General features: G+C 32.4%; 3 protein-coding genes across 4 annotated transcripts; 2 read left to right on the top strand and 1 right to left on the bottom strand.

The window, feature by feature from the left end:
* Nucleotides 1-7,529: 7,529 nt before the first annotated feature.
* LOC106758293 (dehydration-responsive element-binding protein 1F-like) lies at nt 7,530-8,168 on the bottom strand. The gene has a single exon (XM_014641230.1). The coding sequence runs from the start codon at nt 8,166-8,168 to the stop codon at nt 7,530-7,532; it is 639 nt and encodes a 212-aa protein (XP_014496716.1).
* Nucleotides 8,169-17,238: 9,070 nt separating this feature from the next.
* LOC106758944 (stress-response A/B barrel domain-containing protein At5g22580) lies at nt 17,239-18,025 on the top strand. Its single transcript, XM_014641958.2, has 2 exons — nt 17,239-17,446; nt 17,644-18,025. Exons 1-2 carry the CDS (start codon nt 17,319-17,321, stop codon nt 17,840-17,842), a joined length of 327 nt encoding a protein of 108 aa, XP_014497444.1. The 5' UTR covers nt 17,239-17,318; the 3' UTR covers nt 17,843-18,025.
* Nucleotides 18,026-18,130: 105 nt separating this feature from the next.
* LOC106759106 lies at nt 18,131-19,944 on the top strand. Of its 2 annotated transcripts, none has more exons than XM_022779728.1 (2): nt 18,131-19,175; nt 19,291-19,944. In XM_022779728.1, the coding sequence occupies exons 1-2, from the start codon at nt 18,446-18,448 to the stop codon at nt 19,395-19,397; spliced, it is 837 nt and encodes a 278-aa protein (XP_022635449.1). In that variant the 5' UTR covers nt 18,131-18,445; the 3' UTR covers nt 19,398-19,944. The 2 variants fall into 2 exon arrangements, with proteins under 2 accessions (XP_022635449.1, XP_022635450.1); XM_022779729.1 differs by having other exon boundaries at nt 18,131-19,205; nt 19,291-19,402.
* The last annotated feature ends 210 nt before the right edge of the window (nt 19,945-20,154 follow it).

Below are 20,154 nucleotides of genomic sequence, written 5' to 3'. Positions count from 1 at the left end.
GGAATTCATAGACTCTAAGCATCAATTGGCGGACATTTTCACCAAAGCATTACCTAAGGATAGATTCTTTGAACTTAGAAGAGATCTAGGCATATTAGAAATNGTAAAATAGGCATGTCTTGGCTTGATATTGAAATTTTCGTTGTTCATCGCATTTAATCTGTGTGTAAATCGATTAAAAACGCTGACCATGCTGTTACGAATGATTTAATCGATTAATTCAAGTATTAATCGATTAATTAATCGATTAAATCCCACTTTAATCGATTAAAAGCGCTACTGTCAGTTTTTTTTAATTTCTGCGCTGCATTGATGAATATAGCCGTTGCCAACGGCTCTAAACGGCTATAAACGGCCATATTTTCCAAAATATGAACGTTGGGGAGCATTCTTGACCCTATTTATACCCCACTTATCCCCACTTTCCATCTTTACACCACTTTAAAGGATATCCTTCTTGCTTTCTTCTTTCACTCATCCTAATCCTTGCATTCCATCAACTTTCAAATGGCTGAACCCTCAAGAAGGAGGAGAAGAAGAACTAGCGAAGTTTCGGAAAATAATGTCCGAAGAAGAGATGCTGCTGTGGAAGGTTGGCTCTCTGATGATCAAGATCAANAATCCTTCTCACAATTTTGGAAGGAGAGAAAGCTTGTCAAGCAAAAGTTCATTGATCTTGCTTGGTATATCTCTCACAATTTTTCCTTCCCAAATCTTATTATTGAGCAAGGAGTTCAACACATCATGGAACTCCGTGGAAGGTACTATCCCGATCTTGTCCGGGTCTTTTATTTCAATTTAAAGGTTCGTGATGGAATCTTTTCAACAAGGGTCAAAGGGGTGGACATTGTTTTGGACAATGATGTCTGGACCAATGTGGCAAAGGTTCCTGTGCTGGAAAATTCACAAATGGTCCCAGGTGATTTTGCTAATTTCAACAAAATCATGGTATTTCAATCCTTTCTCCGCTATCCTCGCCTACACAACGCCCGTCTCTATCTTGCTGGAGGTCTCAAGATGGAAGAGCGCCTCTTGCACTATCTCATTGTTTGGCTCCTCTGTCCTAGGGGATCTAATCATGCTCAATGCTCTGAGACAGATCTCATCATCATGTATGGGATACTTCAAAGCATCCCTCTCAACTGGCCTCATCTGTTCCAAACCATTATGTTCAAAGCAAAAAGGTTAGATGTTGCGCCACTTCCCTATCCTCTCCTTGTTTCTCAAATCTGTGTGTATAAAAGGGTGGATATCTCCAATGAGCACTATGAGACTGTGCTCCCGACCCATAGAATTGGGGAAAATTCCCTAAGACAAATGGGATTCATTAAGCAAGGGGATTCCTTTGCCCATCCTGATGATGTTGCTGGCGTTCAAGAAGATGAAGAAGACGAAGATGCAGATATCCCCATGCCTGACCCAACAAATGTTGCTGGCGCCTCTCAAATAAATGAAGAGTATAGTCTAGAAAGTCTATCTAGACAAATGACTGAGATGGCTCGCCTTCAGCATGAAATGATGAATATTCAAAACACTCGCCATGAGGAAATTTGTACCCATCTCCGGAACCTCGACACTAGGATTTCTGGACTAGAAAAACACTTTAATAGTGATGAAAGTGAAGAATTCTAGATCATATTTGAGTGTTTTGTTGCTTATCCTTATGAATGTATGCTTGCCTTAAATTTAATAAAATGTTGATTTTATTGTTTTATTTTATGCATACTTTCTTTACATTAAGGGGGAGACATTTATATAATTTTTTTTCTAATGATCAATTAAGGGGGAGAAATTTATATAATTTTTTTTCTAATGATAAAAAAAGGGGGAGAATATTATTTAAAGAGATCCTTTATTTTCTAATGCCTTCTTCCTCTATGAGTTGTTTCCTCTTTCAGATTATTAAAAAGCTTTCAGCTCTAAACTTGGAGATAGTTTTTGATCATCATCAAAAAGGGGGAGAATGTTAGCAAAATTAAAGAGATGAAGTTTTGATGATGAACANATTTGCACAAGACAATATTCACAAAGAAGAATTGAAGATCTCCGCATTTTATAAAGCTTTGTTAATAATCAAAAATGATGTAATAGTGCTCTAAAATGTTATAGGGTTGATTCTTGTGGCTTAAATGTAATTTATCTCCTTTGGGAATCTTCCACAAGCTGTTTTAATCGATTAAACCAAGTTTTAATCGATTAAAACGTGGCCAGCACTGAAAACCCAATTGCCCCTGGAATAATCGATTAAAGTAAATTTTAATCGATTAGTTAATCGATTAATCCTAAGAATAATCGATTAACACTAGCCGTTGGGTGTTTCAGATTTGAAAAACTAGCCGTTGTACTCATTTTAATCGATTAATACTTATGTTAATCGATTAAAAGCGTTGGATGGCCTGTTTTCGAAGANTGGAAGAGTATTGAGATGAGACTATAAAATGGCTCACCTCTTATTTCGAAATTAACTCTTCCCTTGTGCTAAGAACCTCTGAATTNTGTTGAGAACTCTGTGAGACTACTAAAGCTAAGGAAACTCTTGTCTGCAAAGCCCCGAAGTGCTACTGCGGTGACGGAGGAATAGCTTGCTCATCCTTGGTGTGTCTGAGGAAGTGATTGGAAGAGAATCATCCTTCGTGAAGCATTCGGAGGAGGTGGTCATCCTTTGTGATTATTCAAAGGAGGTGTTTGTAAGTTCATCTCTTGTGGTTTCAAGAGAGGTGGTATTTCTAAACTGTTACAAATTATTTTTCTTTGTGACTAATATTCGTAACTGTTTTGTGATAGTGAAAAAGGTTTATCTTGTTAAGAGATAAGCGACTGGACGTAGGATCCTTGTGATCTGAACCAGGATAAAATCACCTGTGCATTTTTCTCTTTCCCTTACTCTTAATTTATATTTTATTATCAGCTTGGTAAGAAAAATTAAAGAGAAAAATTATTAAAGGCACGCGAAAAAGAAATAACCAATTCACCCCCCCTCTTGGTTTGTTCCACGCTAATTATTCCGTTGCAGCAATTTTAACACGGGTGACATCTACGGGACGTCGAAATTCGTTAGAACCGACGTCCATATAAACGTCGGTTAACGATATCCACCGACATCTATATAAACGTCTGCTTATACTCACACCGACATCTAATTACTCTATATAGACGTTCACCTATGATTAAACCGATGTCAACATGAATATATAAAGAGGTTTAAAATGACACTAACCGACGTCTGTGTTGTTATAGACGTCGGACATGGCTTTAACCGACGTCTAACAACGACTTTGTGTTTTAGTGCAATTTTGATCCACTCTCCTCTCGCTAGTTTCCCCACAAAAAAAGCTTGCGTCTTTTGAATCTTCTAGTGCTTTCAACCCAAAACCGAACCTGGGTCCATGGCTACTTCCAATTATTCAACCGCGATAGAAAAAAATTGTGGTGTCGAGAAGTAGACAAGGACCCAAGTTCCATTTTGGGTCGGAAGAACTATAAAACTCAAAAGATCACCACTCTTTTAGTGAGGAAACCAGCAAAGGGAGAATGTTGCACTATGTTACCCAAAGAGTGGATCAAAACTGCACTAAAACACAACACAAAAAGGCCAATTTTAATCAGTTGAACGACAAGATAATCGATAAAAAACTGAAGAAAGTTTAAATGGTAAGCATAAGAAAAACCACGCACCTGGGATGAAGAGAGAAAAAGGAGAGGACGAAGACAATGACGTTATGAGAAAATACAATGCAATGCCGGAAGAGATAAAAAGAAGAGGTGCGCAAGGGAGTAAAAGAAGAGGAGAAGCAGAGAAAAAGGAGAAGAGATGAAGACGCGATCAGAAACTGAGTGGTTAGAAGGGTCTGCAGTTTATTTAAAATGAAATTGGGCGTCGTTTGCACCAGAAAGCGACGTCTATAGACGTCGGTGTTTTAGGAGATCCGACATCTAGGAAGCTGAAAAGATTGACGTTTTGGTTTCCTGTCAGGGTAGTTGACGTCGGTGCCCCTCACAGCCGACGTCTATAACCCTCGAATTTGGTGAAAATACAAGAACCTTGACGTCTACATTGAAGAATTTGTCTTCCCGCCTTCTAGACAGGCCTTAGACGTCGGCGTTTGACTACGTGACGTCTAATTGCCTGGGGAATTAGGTGAACATCATTAATTGTAGCCTAGTCGACGTCGCTTTTTCACGGGATCCGACGTCTATTCGACGTTTAAAGTTGAACCGGTTGACGTTTGATTTCCTGTCAGTGACGTAGACGTCGATGCCCTTTCTAGCCGACGTCTAAGCTCCTGGGAATTTGATGGGCAACATTAATTGCAGCCTAGTAGACGTCGGTCCCTTGAAAATCCAACGTCAATGGACTGTCTTATCACATACCTCAGGCAATTGGACGTCAGGTTGCGGCAAGTGTGACGTCCATGATGTCATAGACGTCGCCTGACATCGAAACTGACGTCTAGTTTTCCAATTTATTTACGATAATGCCATTGTGCAGCAGTAGACGTCGGATTTTCACGGAACCGACGTCTAAGGGATGACGTTAAACCGCGTTTTTGCACTAGTGACTCTTGCTTCTTAAAGAGACTTAATTTAATATTTTTACATCTGTATCTTTTGTAAGATACTTAAAAAATGCTTTTTAACTTACCCAAATAGATTCACATTTCACTTTCACTTCCTCCTCCCTTAGAAAAAAAAAGGGCAGCAACAACATTTTACACTCACAAAATCTTCTCCCAAATCAAAACTTTAAAAATCCATTCCAAATAAAAAACCAAAAATGACCTTCTTTGCCTCCCTCTCGTGCTAGATTTGAATCCTCTGAGGAAGCCCTTCAAATCCCACAAACCAAGGACTTGAAGGAGATTGAAATCCCTCAACCTCTTGAAGGATAACAACTTCAAGGTCTCATAGGATAACATTTTTTAAGTATGTTACAAAAGATACAGATATAAAAATATTAAATTATAAGTCTCTTAAAAAAAGCGATGTAAAAATAACACGAGTCGAAAAGTAGTAGATGTAAAAATAATCATTTAAGTCTATTAGAAAATAACATACTTAAAAATACTAATTTAAGTATGTTAGAAAAGTAACATATGTAAAAATATCACTTTTATTTACAAAAATATCACCGTACATTTTTTAAGTCTTTTTTTTTTTTTTTCTGAACAAACTTAAATTAACAAACTTAATAAGTCTATTTTGTACTAGTAACTTAAAGTTTTAAAGTTAAACTAAAGGTTCTTAATTTGTGTGAACATGATGCTTAAGATATATGAAATCAAGTTAGAGATAATTATCAAATAAAGGTTAAATTTTCATTGATATGTACACTTATTTTTCTTAACCAAAGATTCAATCATAGGGATGTGACTTTGTTTACCCAAATACGAGAGTTGTTTTCATATAACAAATTACATTATATATTCAAGTTGTGACTAATTCTATAGAGTGTCGAAAGAATGCTTATATTTAAAAAACTGTATCAAAAGTTTGACTACGTGAGTGTGAAAAGAACGTTCATACACTAGGGCAACAAAGGATAATGACTAAGATTATTTTTCATGTTAAATTAATCTAAAGAACCATAATATATCAAACTGTATAGTAAAAAATGAAGCCCTTTTGACTATGGTTCAAAATGGTAGCCTATTAGTCTATTATATAATAGATTATGGTTAAGAAAGAAACAATACCCTATATGCATCTAAAAGGACTATGTATTATTAAAAATGTAGTCTTTAGCACGTTAAAACTAACCAATAAGCTAATGTTTCCATATATAAACGTAGCCTATAGTCATTTTTAAAAAGAGTATGCTAATATTGTCTTTAAACTTATAGTTTATTATGACCATATATTGAAAATTATTCATTTTTTTGTTCATTGAATAAATCAATTTTAAACATTAAATTTTAAAAAAATTTGTAACATTTCACGTTGACCTTTAATTTTTAGGTTATACTAAATGAAAGTAATATCAACCACAATAAAATATGTATTTGAAGATTTATACAAAATATAATTAACCAAAAAATTCATAATATTTAAGAAATGTATATTAAAAAATGTAAACACTATAATAAACTATTAAAAAGTGATTCATTTTCTTAAATTATTCAATTAAATCAAAATTCAATACATATAAATTATTATTATTATTTTCTACTCTTATATTAATTTTAATATATATATATATATATATATATATATATATATATATATATATTTAAAAAAAAAGTAATACATCGTATTGAATCTCAAACGAAAAAATTAAGACTCATTCAATACAAACAATTTGATGAAAGAGTCTTGACTACATCAGATACATATTGCGAGAGAGAGATACACTAACGTAATAAATTACATCAAAGATTTAATCATAAGTATATGAATTCATTCATATGGAGTGGGAAACATGTCCATAAAAAATGTTTTTATAATTAATAAAAATAAAATATTTACCTTAATAAAAGATTTAGAAGATAATAAGTTTTTTTTTTATTTGTATGACCAAAAATTGTTTTATCAAGACCATCCCTAGACAAGCCCAATACAGATATAAGATATAAAGAAAAAAAGTTTTATGAAAGAAAACAAGTATAAGTAATAAAGTTATACTTCATTGAATGAAAATGTTTTATCATAAACTTTTGAACCTCTATATATAAATATATATATATAAATAAATGTCAACATGAAATAATGAAAGATTAAAATATTGAATCTATTAGTATGATTATGCGATAAAATAGTAATGATATTATTAATGATAAATATGGTTCTATAGTTTGGGATAGTTACATGTGAGGATTTAATTTTGGAGTCAGTCCAAGCTTCCAGATGAGCGAAGATGCATGCACATGTGTCACAAGTTTACTCATTGAATCCAACCGGCCATGTCTCCGAGAGGACCACCTTGTTTTCTAGGTAAGTAATAACCACAAACTCCCCCTCCTTAAAACCTTGTCTTTTTATCACTTTGAGTTTTTCTAAGTGCTTTTTCATTTTTAAAATCGATTTCAAAATTAAGCTTTTCTACTAAACTTTTTTATTTTAAAACATGAAACAATTTGGAATAAAATTATTATTTTATCAGATGTCTCATGCATGTCGGAAAATTGAAAAGTGTTCATCTAACATATATAGTGATCTAATTAGTTAAAAAATATGTAAATTCTTAGATATATGTAATCACACATCTAAATATGTATCATTTACTTAATCACACTTAGATTGGCCAACTTGGTCTTATACATGATTTGCGTTTAGTTATTATTATTTGTGCTGTCATAATCTTTGTCAACAACACTGCCTGCTATATTATGGTGGTGAAGAATCTGACATTTTTGAAAATTTGAGTTTCTTTGTTGGAGCTGTCTGTCATTATTATTTCCACTCTTTTCTCTAATTGTAAGGAAAACTAAATTTCTCTTGGTAAACCAGAAAATGCTCAACTTATACCTATTAAGCCTCTGAATAACGAGACAGAAATGTTACATATGCTACCTAGAATCTGCAGTCTAATGTTGTTAATATGTCCAGAGAGTGAGGTCTGTTTCACAATCAACCTCGTCCCAATCAAATCTCTTCATAGAAGGTGGAGTAATGAGAAGACCCTCTGCCATGCTATCTAACAAACCTGGCATGTTATAAATCGCCTCTTCGTCAAAAAACACTGATTCCTTGGACTCCTTGGCAAAATCAACAACACCCTCCACCGAACAAGGGTTAGTTTCAATTTCAACCCTTGTAAAGGACGAAGAAGAAGGGTTGGTCGGTAAAAAAAGCTCGGAAACTTGTGCTGCAGCCGCTCTAATATCTGCAGCTGAAGATGACTTTGCAACTGGAAGAAGAGAAACCGAATCAGGGAAATTGAATGCTGCAGAGGTGCCCTTAAGTGCTAGGGCAGCCACGTCATGTGCCCTAGCTGCCATTTCTGGTGCAGAGTATGTTCCGAGCCATATCCTTGATTTGGTGTTGGGTTCACGAACTTCACATACCCATCTGTCACCGTTTCTCTGACGAACTCCTCTATACACTGGATGCCGTGTTTCTCTAAACTTTCTTCTCCCAGCTTTCCTCTTGTGAGAACGGAATGATGAATTATCCGATGGAGAAGAAGTGGATGATGGTGATGAAGAGAAAGAGTAGTCATCATTGTTGATCATGGTTACGTCCATGGTGATGAAGAATGAAATGGTTGACGTGTGTGTTTAATATGGCAACAGTCGATGAACGATGAGTACGAGGTGAAAAGGAATAATGTTGTTATATATAGACTAAGAAGAATACTACAATTTCATGTCTTTTGAACCAAACATGTATACAAATACACAGAGAAAGATACTCTACAGAACTAGGTTGCGAGGAACACGTGCTATACATTTGACGAATCAAATTCCGTCACTAGGTTAATGGCAAAGATTGGAAGTTAACAGAAAAAAAACATAATTATTAATTTGTAGAATATGTATATTGACCTTGAATTTTAAGTCTAAAATTTGGTTTATTTTTGGAAAGAATTAAAATGTTAATTGACATTTGCATCACAGAATATTAATTATAGTGACAATGATAGGGGAGTGTACAAAAGGACAGCATGACACACCTTGCAATTTTTTTGTTCTTTAAAATAATTTGTTTGACACATGATCCTATGATAAAATTAAGTATAGTTTAGTAGAATAATTTAAAATTTATTTTTCACTTGTTAAAATTTAAGAATATACAAGTGTGAACATTTACAATATATATTATATGAGATTTCTCTTAAATGTCTTCACAGATTTATTTTATTTTTAATTATTTTATTATATACATATATATATATATATATATTATGCATACAACTGTATACTTTTTTTTTTTCTTTTCATTGGAAAGTTTATGCTTGGAGAAAATCAAAGCTGAATTCGAAATCATTAAAAAAGCATTATGGAATCTGACTCATGAAATGGTGGGGAAGGTTCTGACTAAAAGGGAAAAAAAAAGTAGAACATGGAAATAGGAAAACTCACATTAAATTGGTGTTCGAAATACTTTTTTTTTCTTATGAAATATTATTATGAATGTCAACGCAGCTGATGATTGTCAATGTTTAGAAATTTCAAGTTACTTGTAAATTTGTTGTTGACTAATTACGCCGAATTCAATGCCAAATTTTGCATTAGAATTCGACAAATGAGTTTGACTTTGTTATTTAACCATGGTGTCAACTCAATAAAACTTAATAATATAATATATAAATGAGTATGTGATTATGGAGAAGAAATATGAAATATAAAAAAAAAACAAATTAATATAAATGGTATGATTATAACAGCAATGGCAGTAAAAACATGTTTTTTGGGTGGAGATTATTCATGCAATAAAATCCCAATTTGATAAAAAAATAATGAATGATATTTCAATAAGGGAACCTTCAAGTCAACACAGCAAATATTACATGAAAAATGTTTTTTCTAATTTTTTTCATGAATAAAAGTTATTTTAAAAGAAAATGACACAGTTTTCTTAAATATATATATATATATATATATATATATATATATATATATATATATATATATATATACTACTTCCAAATCAAAAACCAATTTCACGTGGTGGTCCGTTTTAGTTGTTAATAATATAACTCCACGTGCGTGCCGTTGACCCGATTTGAATGTGTACATTTTTGACATTTTATTGAAGTCAACGTTGACTGATTTCAGTCAACTGTTTTCTTGTACCAGTTATTATCACTAAAAACCGGTAATATTTTTTTTTAAAATAATGATTTTATCATTACATTTTTTTTAATTTTAGAAAAAAAAATTATTTGTATTAGTGAATTATACTTAAAAAACACTTTCATGTTTTCACATACATGCTGTTAAGATCATCATAATCCTGACATTAGTGCGAGATATCAGGATGGACGGTAACGAAACAGCCTACTTGTTACTGGTCGTGTTTTAAAGATTCCTTCTCCTTTGTTTATAAATTTTGTTACACAAATAGATTTTTTTTTCTGTAAAAAATTAGTTTTAAAATATAATTCCAATAAAATTACATATTAAAAAAATATAATAAATTTATATTTAAGCACGTTAAGTTAAAGTATATGTTCTATTTTGTTTAAAATAATTTTTTTTTATAAATCTAAATACAAAATATAAATATATAAAATCAAATTCTAAACAAATTTTCAATGATTAATATTTCTTTATATAATAATTTTATTTTTTTTATTAACAATAATTAACAAATAATAGATATCCATAAATGAAATCTTTTATTCATTGCATGTAAAAATCCATTAAAAATATAATAAATATTCATAAAAAAGTTCATAGACTTTTATGCAAAAGTAATACAAAATGTATATTTTTATCTATCCGATTATTGTGTAAATGAAATAAATATATAATACTTCCTCACCTTGTATCTTATATAAACTCACATTTCTCAACAATCAAGATTGACGTGAAGTCATAAATAGACGTCACTTAAAATAAGGAAAACGTTTCTTTAAAAATGCTGATTTAACAACAAATTGACGGTACATGTGTTGTTCTGTCATTTGTTGTTTTAAATGATTTTTTTAAAAAGTTAAAATTTGTTTCGGAAGACAATTTTGGAAAAGAGTTTGCTGAAACCTGTTCGTGCCTTTTTTCCTATGAAACACACACTCTCTCTCCAGGTTTTTCATTCGAAACTCTCGCTTCGCCACCAAAGTCATCTTTCTTCACTTACGAAGTCCATTATTTCGTTGGTGTTTGGGTACACCATTGAAGTCCTTTGTCTATGTCCGCCATTGAAGTCGTGGGAGGAAGTCTCGCTTGGGGCCACCGATTGGAAACTCTCGCTCCATCATTCGAAACTTTCGCTCCGCCATCGAAGTCCTCTTTCTTCACCTACGAACTCCACTATTTCGTTGGTGCTTGGGTTCGCCATTGAAGACCTTTGTCTGTGTCCGCCATTGAAGTCGTGGGGAGAAGTCTCGCTTGAGGCCACCGTTTGTGTCTTTTCTCGAAAGGAGACCTTTTTGTCGTTGTCGCCATTGTTCCTTCGGGGGTTGGGTTCGTTGGTCACTTTCTCTACCGCGTGTTTTTCGTGTTTAATCCAGGGGTATTTTGTTTACACACACTTTGCGGTTGTTCCGCTTTCGTTATTTAGATATCTGTGGGTGCTTTTTTATTGGCACTCTGCGCTGGTCACCATTACTTGAATGTGTTTGTTTTTTGTTTTCGTCTTTTATGACCATTAGTTGAAATGTTTAGGAAATGTATTGACATAATTATTTTCCATTTTTAAATCTGACATTGTAGGTTAATTGGGGCATCTCATTCGAAACAGGATGAAAAGGGCCACAAGGGACAATGCCCAACTACCATATTCCCATCTAATTACCACATTCATGGAACACTTTGGTGTCCATACAAAAACTTATCCTTTTACCCAAGTTAATACCAAACAAAGGATTGATTTCAAAGTTCTATCATCATTTGGTTATCTAGAAAATGCTGAAGGAATATGAGTTCACAAATATCATGTTGGAAATGTAGAACAAGAAGAAGGCAATGAAGAACCACATGTTGTTGGTAATGAAGAACATGAAGGAAGACAACCCTCTCAAAATCTGGAACAATCCTCTTCTGCAACATTAAGTGATGTAATCAAACAAATATAAGATCTTCGAACCTTCGTGGGCGATAGATTTGACAGAATTGAAAATCGTGTTGAAGACGTAGAGCAAGAACTTATTAACTTCCGCAATCAATTTGATCGACAACCACCTACTTAGATTACATTTCCTTGCATACTGTTATGTACCCTTTAATTTCAAAACTTGGTGTTTATGAACTGTTGTTACATTTTTATATTAATGTAATTGCCTTTTATTGATGTTATCATTTTTCATTACTCAATACCTTTCGTTATTCCTTTTAAGTTTGTTTAATATTGAAATATTCCAACTTGAAGTACTGGGGAGTGCAAAACATTGAAAACACAGTCTTGAACAACCTGGGAACGCTTCAGCCATGCCTGGGTAGCACTCCCCAACATTCGGTACAAAAGTGGAATTTTCCACTAGTAAGTGATTACAAAGCCTCTATAATCAATTACACGTGCATCAAACCTGTGTCAATGGTGTAGGACCTCTCTTCTCAACCTAGGAACACCTATACTTGGTCTTCCATCCACATAGGGCTGACATAACTTGAAATTTCTTGTTGTGGACACATTCAACCATGGCCAACAGGGTCAATTAATCCTCAAAACATTGAAAACACAGTCTTGAACAACCTGTGGAGCGCTTCAGCCATGCTTGGGGAGCACTCCCCAATTTTCGGTACAAAAGTGGAATTTTCGACTGGTAAGTGATTGCAGGGCCTCTGTAATCGATTACAGGTGCACCAATGATGTAGAACCTCCCTTCTCAACCTAAGAACACCTCTACTTGGTCTTTCATCACATAGGATTGACAAAACTTGAAATTTCTTGTTGTGGACACATTCAACCATGACCAACAGGGTTAATCAATCCTCAAAACATTGAAAACACAGTCTTGAACAACCTGGGGAGCGCTTCAGCCATGCTTGGGGAGCACTCCTTAACTTTTGGTACAAAACTGGAATTTTCAACTGGTAAGCGATTACAAGGCCTCTATAATCGATTACACGTGCATCAGACCTGTGTCAATGGTGTAGGACCTCCCCTTTCAACCTAGGAACACCTCTACTTGGTCTTCCATCCACATAGGGGTGACAGAACTGGACATTTAAATAATACTACCAAACAACAAATGGAATGAAAATAACACTCAGAATTCGAATAACCATTGTCTTTATTTATTAACAATCAAAATAATTGTTCCAAATACAACTATCCATACTTCAACATGTACTAAATACTGCACTATTAACAAATTACATAGATCAATCAAGTTTTAGACTATATCCAGTGTAGGGAGTTCTATAAGCTTTGCTTTTGTAACATTTTCGGCGTACTCCTTCTTTCATAACGATTTCATGGCTGTAAATTTCTCCCTCACATGCAAATTCATTGAAATTGTCATGTTCTTTACATGGTGTACTGTAACCACCATCATCTGTATTCTTCACTTCAAGCAAGTCAGCCTGCAATGCAAATAACTCTTCTTCAAGTTCTTCAATTAGAGCATTTTGTTCCTCTAAAGCACCATTAATATGTTTTTGGTGTTCCTCCAAATTGCGTCTTCAAAATAATGGACTTGTGCTCCTCACTCAAAATTTCATTCAAACCAGCAACAAACTTGGTTTTCAATGAATGACAAACATACAACTGCACAAAAAAAAATTTTTTGTTAAAACCAATAGAATTCACAACCCAAAACCAATAACCACCAAAATCACCAACAAAAGCCAAAAACAATAACCCAATCCCAAAATACAAAAATGGAAAAGGGAAAAAGTACATACCTTGTTTGAAAAACCCATTGCACAAAATAAACCTTACAACCCAAAACCAATAACCACCAAAATCACAAACAAAAGCCAAAAACAATAACTCAATCCCAAAATACGAAAATGGAAAAGGGAAAAACTACATACCTTGTTCGAAGAACCCATTGCACAAAATAAACCTCACAACTTCCACACAATCGAAATCGAACAAACCAACCACAGTCTCTCACTGAACGTAAGTCGCCCAAATCGCGAAATTCAAAGAGAAAGATTGACTTCGAATGGGGCCACTAACGCCGGAACTTGTTAAACGTCGAGAGATATTCTTGAACTGGTCGAGACAAATTCTTCAACAGGTCAAGAGAGATTTTTGAATGAGTCTAAAGAAAATTTCACCAAATGGAGAGTGAGAAGTTGAAATGAAGAATGAAAACCCTACATTGGAGAGAGGGGAAAGTGCTAAAGAGTAACTTCTTCACCCCTTTTTTAAATCAAATTTAAAAAAAATATTATTTGAAATGACTCAATACAACGCTGACATGTGGCGTTATCAAATTTTTGTCAAAATTACTTTGTTAAAATATCACTATCCTTAAAATAATTTGTTTCAATGATCAAAGAAACTTTCTTTAAAAATGTTTTTATAATTTTTTTTATTCTTTATCTTATTTTTTTTCATTCCTTTTTCTCTCACAAGAATTTGTCAATGTAGATAGAATTATTATACTCCATTCTGTTCTTGTCCCTCCTTCACCTTCATTCTCATTATTTATTAAAATATTTTTTTTATTTAAGTAAATTAATTTGTATTTGAAACTCTATTTAAGAAAAATAACAAAATTTATATAAAAATTATATTTTCATCATGAAAAATATTATGTAATTTTAGTTTAAATCAATTTAATGTTTTTATTGGTAAGTTTTGAAGACACCTAAAATATATGAATATACATTTTCATATTCTAAGACATATCTTTAAGAAAAACATTTATATGTCAAAATCATGTTTATTAAATTGAACGTTCTATTAGTAAATATTTTTTTATAATTAAATTTAAAACTGTTAAATATATGAGTACAGTGTTGAATAAAACAAAATAGATATGAATTTTCCGTCCAAAACCTAAAGACAGCCTTCTCAAAAATCCTCATAAAATATGTATCACATTTTATTTTTGGTTAAAGATAATCAGAATGAAAGAGATAGATGGCAATGGCAATGATGATGCACCCAAAAGCCATTTTTAGAAAATGACATAAGCTGAACTAAGACACTTTAATTTACCACTTTTACCAAGCTCACTAAAATAAAATAATCATTTAATGATTTGAATTTCTAAACTGCTAATAATTTTATTAAATATATTTTTAGTCTCTGTACTATCAGGCAGTTTTGGTTTTAGTTCTTAATAAGAAACATTTTAGTTCTCTCCTTAAAGAAATTTTGATTTTAGTCTTTTAAAATAGGTCAGCGAAAAGTTAAAGGTGTTAATTTTGAAGGATTAAAATCAAAATTTCTTGAAAGAGAGAACTAAAATGTACCTTACTTTAAAAGAGAGACTAAAATCAAAACCGTTTAATAGTATAAGAACTAAAAATATATTTAACCCTACCAAATATGACTTGATCTTGTTGTTGTAAGGTAACATATTTTTTTTTCTGTTTTGTTTTAATTTTTTTATCACTCATATTTTTTTCTTTTATATATTTCATATATTGTTATTATACAATGTTAATTTTAGTGGTTGAGTTTTTTTATATGTGAAATCATTAAGATAATAAATTATAGTAATACATAAAACATAAACGTAGTCTAAAGTGATTACTTTTTTAAAAATTATTAATGAAGGACATGATACAGTTTAATTAAAATTGTAATCTAAAAGAAACTCAGTGAGATAGACTATGAATTTAAGTGAAATGTCATGTATACTATCTTTAATTTTTTTTTGTCCATGAAAAAAAATTTTAATTTATGCTGATATAAAAAAAGTCTTACATTGTATCAAGACAAATCTTGTACCATTTATCATCAATTCTAGAACCATTCCATCTAATAAACACAACAAAACAAATTCTCAAATAAATTTGGATATTAACATTAGTTTCAATTAATTGAACAATTTATAGAAACATGACTACAATTGAACAATTACATATCATCACATAAATTCTAGAATTTATGTCATCAAATACGATATAGACTAAGTCTCACTCATAAATTATCGCAACCTTAGTTCACCAAATCGAATAATACGAATTTTATTGGGAAGTAAAAATACTAAGAACAACTGAACAATTAAATAAATTAAAAAATTATTACTTTTACATATTAAATAATTAGATCTTAATTTAAAAATGTTCATTATCTAAATTAAATTACTATTCTATATTTATATTCTACTAACAACATAATACTGAAAAAAAAATCATTCTTTTGAATTTATTTTTCATTTTAATTTTAATTCAAACAAGTAGATTGATAGTGAATTTGGTCTTTTATCTCTTAAATTTAAAAAAATTACAATTTTGAAGTAAAATCTCTTAATACGAAGGTTTCACACACAAAAAATATCAATCATAATTAAAATTGAAGTTTTAATAACCTTAATTTCTCTTGAGCTTTCTTTGTATCCAAAAACTTCAATATGGTAAACCTGAAGTGAAACACCTTATTCAAACAATTCTAATAATGCAAATTCAAAAAGTTAAATTATGAAAAGAAGAAAGGAATTTCATATCTGATTACACAACCATATATTTACAAAACTCAACACCTCTGTATTTTTAGCCCGTTACAATTTCAACTTACACACGAAAAATTCAAACTTGTTTATTATCCACACCGCCCAAAATTATTATTCTTACTCCTCAACATAAATTACAAATATAATCGAAAAAGTCTAAAACATACATCATATACATCTTAAATGATTACTTAAATTAAAATTTGAACACAAATTTTAATCCACTTTTTTAATTTATATCAAAATTTAAAACAAGTCTTTACATATTTATATTAATATTATCACTTCTTCAACTCGCTTAATTGGTGATTTCTACTTTGAATGTAAAGGGAAAATAAAATTAAAAAACCACCGGTTTGGATAATTTAAGATTAGATGAAAGAAAAGTAAAATTAAAAATGTTGGTAGTCATACATATTTTCACTCAACCAGCATCCAAATTTAAGATGAGAAACTGGACATTTTTCTGATATTTGTATGTCTTTCTATCTGAGGTTTAATTTATATGATTTGATTAAGGTGATGAACAATTAAAAAGTGATTTTGTATAACAGTTTAATTTGTTGAGTATATATATTTAAAAGATAATTGTGTTCGTAAGAAGTTAAGGTGAAGAGAGTGAAATTTGTAAAGGTGAAGGAGATAAACAGCAGATCCATCCAAGGGCAATAATTTACGTAGACGGTGCACATGGTAAGGACATGGAGAAAAGTTTAGGCAGTATCAGAGCACTTTTCTGCACACATATAGCAGAAAAGAAAAAGCTAGTGAAGAAAGAAAAGGTGTTCCATGTATAATCATGATGTTCTGTGATTCAAAATGAGGCCAATTATCACTCAAACATGTCTAGGGTGGTGACACCAAGGACCCCATTCATGTGCCACGACAATGGAACCACACAATTTTTACTATGCCATGGAAAGAAGATGTGCATTGGTGGGTCTAAAGCTGAAAGTATCAGTACCTTTCCTTAGATTCAGTTGTGGATGCTGTCTCCTGTCACTTTTCTTTTTTCTTTTACAAATTTATCACTATAGCAATGAAAGGAGTCGTGGGGTTCTGACAAACACCAGATCAAGAACGTGATGAGCCAAATTGTTAATATATATTTGGCTGAAAGGAACAAGCTTTGTGGTATGGTATGCTAGCAATGGGGGAATTCAAACACTTTGTAATTGTTAAGTTCAAGGAAGGTGTGGCAGTTGATGAGCTCACTAAAGGGATGGAGAAGTTGGTCTCAGAGATTGATGCTGTCAAGTCCTTTGAATGGTATGTTTTCTCTTTTCTTACCTTTTTAACATAGTTTTTAGAGGCTTCTTTTTTCTTTCAGATGAATGTTCTTTCATACACACAAATCGGATAAGAAGTAAATATCGGACAACATGCTTAAAAGAATCATTTTGGTTTATTGTATTTGGCTCTGATACTGATATTGTCATGTGTTTGATTGCATTTATGTTGAAAAGGGGAAGGGACATCGAAAGCTTAGATGTGCTGAGACAAGGTTTCACTCATGCCTTTTTAATGACATTCAACAAGAAAGAAGACTTTGCTGTGTTTCAAAGCCATCCAAATCATGTGGAGTTCTCCACAACATTTTCAGCAGCAATTGAGAACATTGTGCTTCTGGATTTCCCATCTACTCTTGTCAAGGCCCCAGCATGATCCTCAACATAATATTCCACCAATAAAAAAACACCCTCTTCAAATTTGTTTAGTGTATGTTTTTGCTTGTGTTTCTCTCTATCTGTAGTTCTGCCATGAGTTGTTGTTACTGCAACATCTTGTGCAATTTGTAACTCGTAGTATTATGGATTATGAATTATAATGAACTTTTTTGCCTTATAATTGATAGATAAACACTTCTAGGAGATAGTATTTGGCATTTAACATAAGTGATAGTTAGACTATTGGATATACCAGAACATATACACAGACTATATAATAGAAAAAGCCATTTTTACATCTCAGAGAATTAGAATCAATGGTACGTAAACAATGCTTGATGAATCCAAGTTAGTTGTTTTCCATTTCAAAAGGAATGGCAGATCACAAAAATATAAGCTCAATGATTCCCACAAAAAGCAATAAGACCTTTTTTCAGCTATTAACATGGAGCCAACTTGGAACATGATTTCAAAAGCTGAAGATTCTCAATATTCCACCTTTATGCATTGCTATATAGTGTCATCATCGGAGATAAAATACCCCACATGACTCACAATTTGATAACTGAAGCCTCTTGAGTTGCATGTATAGGAAAAAGAGATGAACATGAAGCCATTCAACAAAGTCCAAATTCTCTATTATTTGTTCATCTTCCATACCACACTATGTACTGCTATAGAACAGCATAACCATACCAACTACTGCAATGATAGGAAAACTGAATCACATTTCATGAATCCAAATTCTTCTATTATGTCCCTATTAAGCAAGATCACCATATGCAGATCTCAGAATCTCTTCTTGAGAACATCTATTGGACTTTTCCAAGTTTCTTCACTTGACTATAATGCTAGATTACTAACCATATCTCATCCTTGTTCTTCTTCTCTCCATTATATTTCTCCTCTGGCTGTTACTGCAGGCTTTCATTCTCCTCCAGAACCTAACTCACTGCTTCTTTTCAACTGTTCAAGCACAATAGATTCCATTCCACCATTTATCCGAAATGGCAAAGGCTTGTTACATAACTGTGGACATGCTGCTTCAACATCTTCTAGGATTCAAGAGCAAGAGAAAAATCCAAATTCATGTTTAGTTATTGAAGATCTTCAAAAGCTTAACAAGGACTTTCATCCTAAACATTTGAACTGCTCTCATTATAGCTGGATGCATAAAAGCTCCTCAAATGGCGAAGCTGAAGGGTATGTGTTGGGAACATGGATGTCCTTTGATGTGCCAAATCATGTGGAAGATCTTTGTAAAGAGTGTGAAAAGCCCAATGGGAACTGTGGTGTGGGGCTGAAGTGTTTATGTCACGCAAAAGAGTGCAGTGAGTGCCTTCATCTATGACACGCTCAAAGTCTTTCTTTTACTCTACTTCCATTCCTTTAATTAATTTTGCTTCCACCCAGAATGGCTTCGTGACTCTGATGATGTTTTTGCAGAAGACAAGATCATCTCAGAAAGTGGGTCCACGAAATCTGTTGGTAATAATGTTCTTCTCTCTTTCCTTTCTTTCATTGGTGTTGTTGCTTTCTTCAAGGATGTATAGGTAGCATTTTTTAAGGATGAATGTCTTCTTGATCAGCAAAACTTTGTTGCTATATATGATTATGTTACTACGGTCGAAAGTCATGAATTGAATATAACCTGTACAACACTGTCATATAATTAGATCTCAAACACTTAAAAGAAGATATTCAATTGATCTTCAAGTATGTCAACTCTATTGTAATGAAACAGATCCTTAATTTTTATCACATGGAAGGTTTTGCATAAAGCAGCTATTGTACTTAGGCAAATCAGTAATGAATGACATTTGAAATTGTTGATAGCAAACAATAACAGAAGCAGATTAAAGTGGTGATAGTTTTTATTATTTGCACTGTTATTGCCCAATGTGAAGCATATATCTGTCAGAAATAACAAAGATTGAGATTTCAAGAGTAATACAAGCAAAAACCTTCAATTTCTGGGTGTACTCTGTATAAGAATTTGTGAATCTGACTATAAAGAAACAATACTATTTTTTGTTTTTGCTACGTTTTACCTAAGACTTGAAGCACATATATTTTGGATTGAATGCATATCACTAGCCCAAAAACTATACTTATCCACTTTACTGGAAATCAAATTTATGATCTTTTGATTTTGACTTTGATATCAATTTTTGGATCGTTAAACCAGAAATTATAACTATTTAGTTAAAACACGATTCTTTCTACTAAGAGTTTAACATTCTAAATATCAGGATTTAATTGGAACTTGACTCATTTAATCTTCACCACGAAATAATTAATGCTACCTAC

Source organism: Vigna radiata, chromosome 4 (genome assembly GCF_000741045.1).
Source record: "Vigna radiata var. radiata cultivar VC1973A chromosome 4, Vradiata_ver6, whole genome shotgun sequence".
In the NCBI taxonomy this organism is placed as follows: domain Eukaryota; kingdom Viridiplantae; phylum Streptophyta; class Magnoliopsida; order Fabales; family Fabaceae; genus Vigna; species Vigna radiata.
This window is presented reverse-complemented; position numbering and strand designations above follow the sequence as displayed.

Bases quoted from the DNA above. Each gene is read 5' to 3' on its own strand.
- LOC106758293 (XM_014641230.1), bottom strand. From the start codon at position 8,168: ATGATCAACAATGATGACTACTCTTTCTCTTCATCACCATCATCCACT.
- LOC106758944 (XM_014641958.2), top strand. From the start codon at position 17,319: ATGCTAGCAATGGGGGAATTCAAACACTTTGTAATTGTTAAGTTCAAG. The intron at 17,447-17,643 runs GTATGTTTTCTC...TATGTTGAAAAG, and splicing joins GCTGTCAAGTCCTTTGAATG to GGGAAGGGACATCGAAAGCT.
- LOC106759106 (XM_022779728.1), top strand. From the start codon at position 18,446: ATGAACATGAAGCCATTCAACAAAGTCCAAATTCTCTATTATTTGTTC. The intron at 19,176-19,290 runs GTGAGTGCCTTC...ATGTTTTTGCAG, and splicing joins ATGTCACGCAAAAGAGTGCA to AAGACAAGATCATCTCAGAA.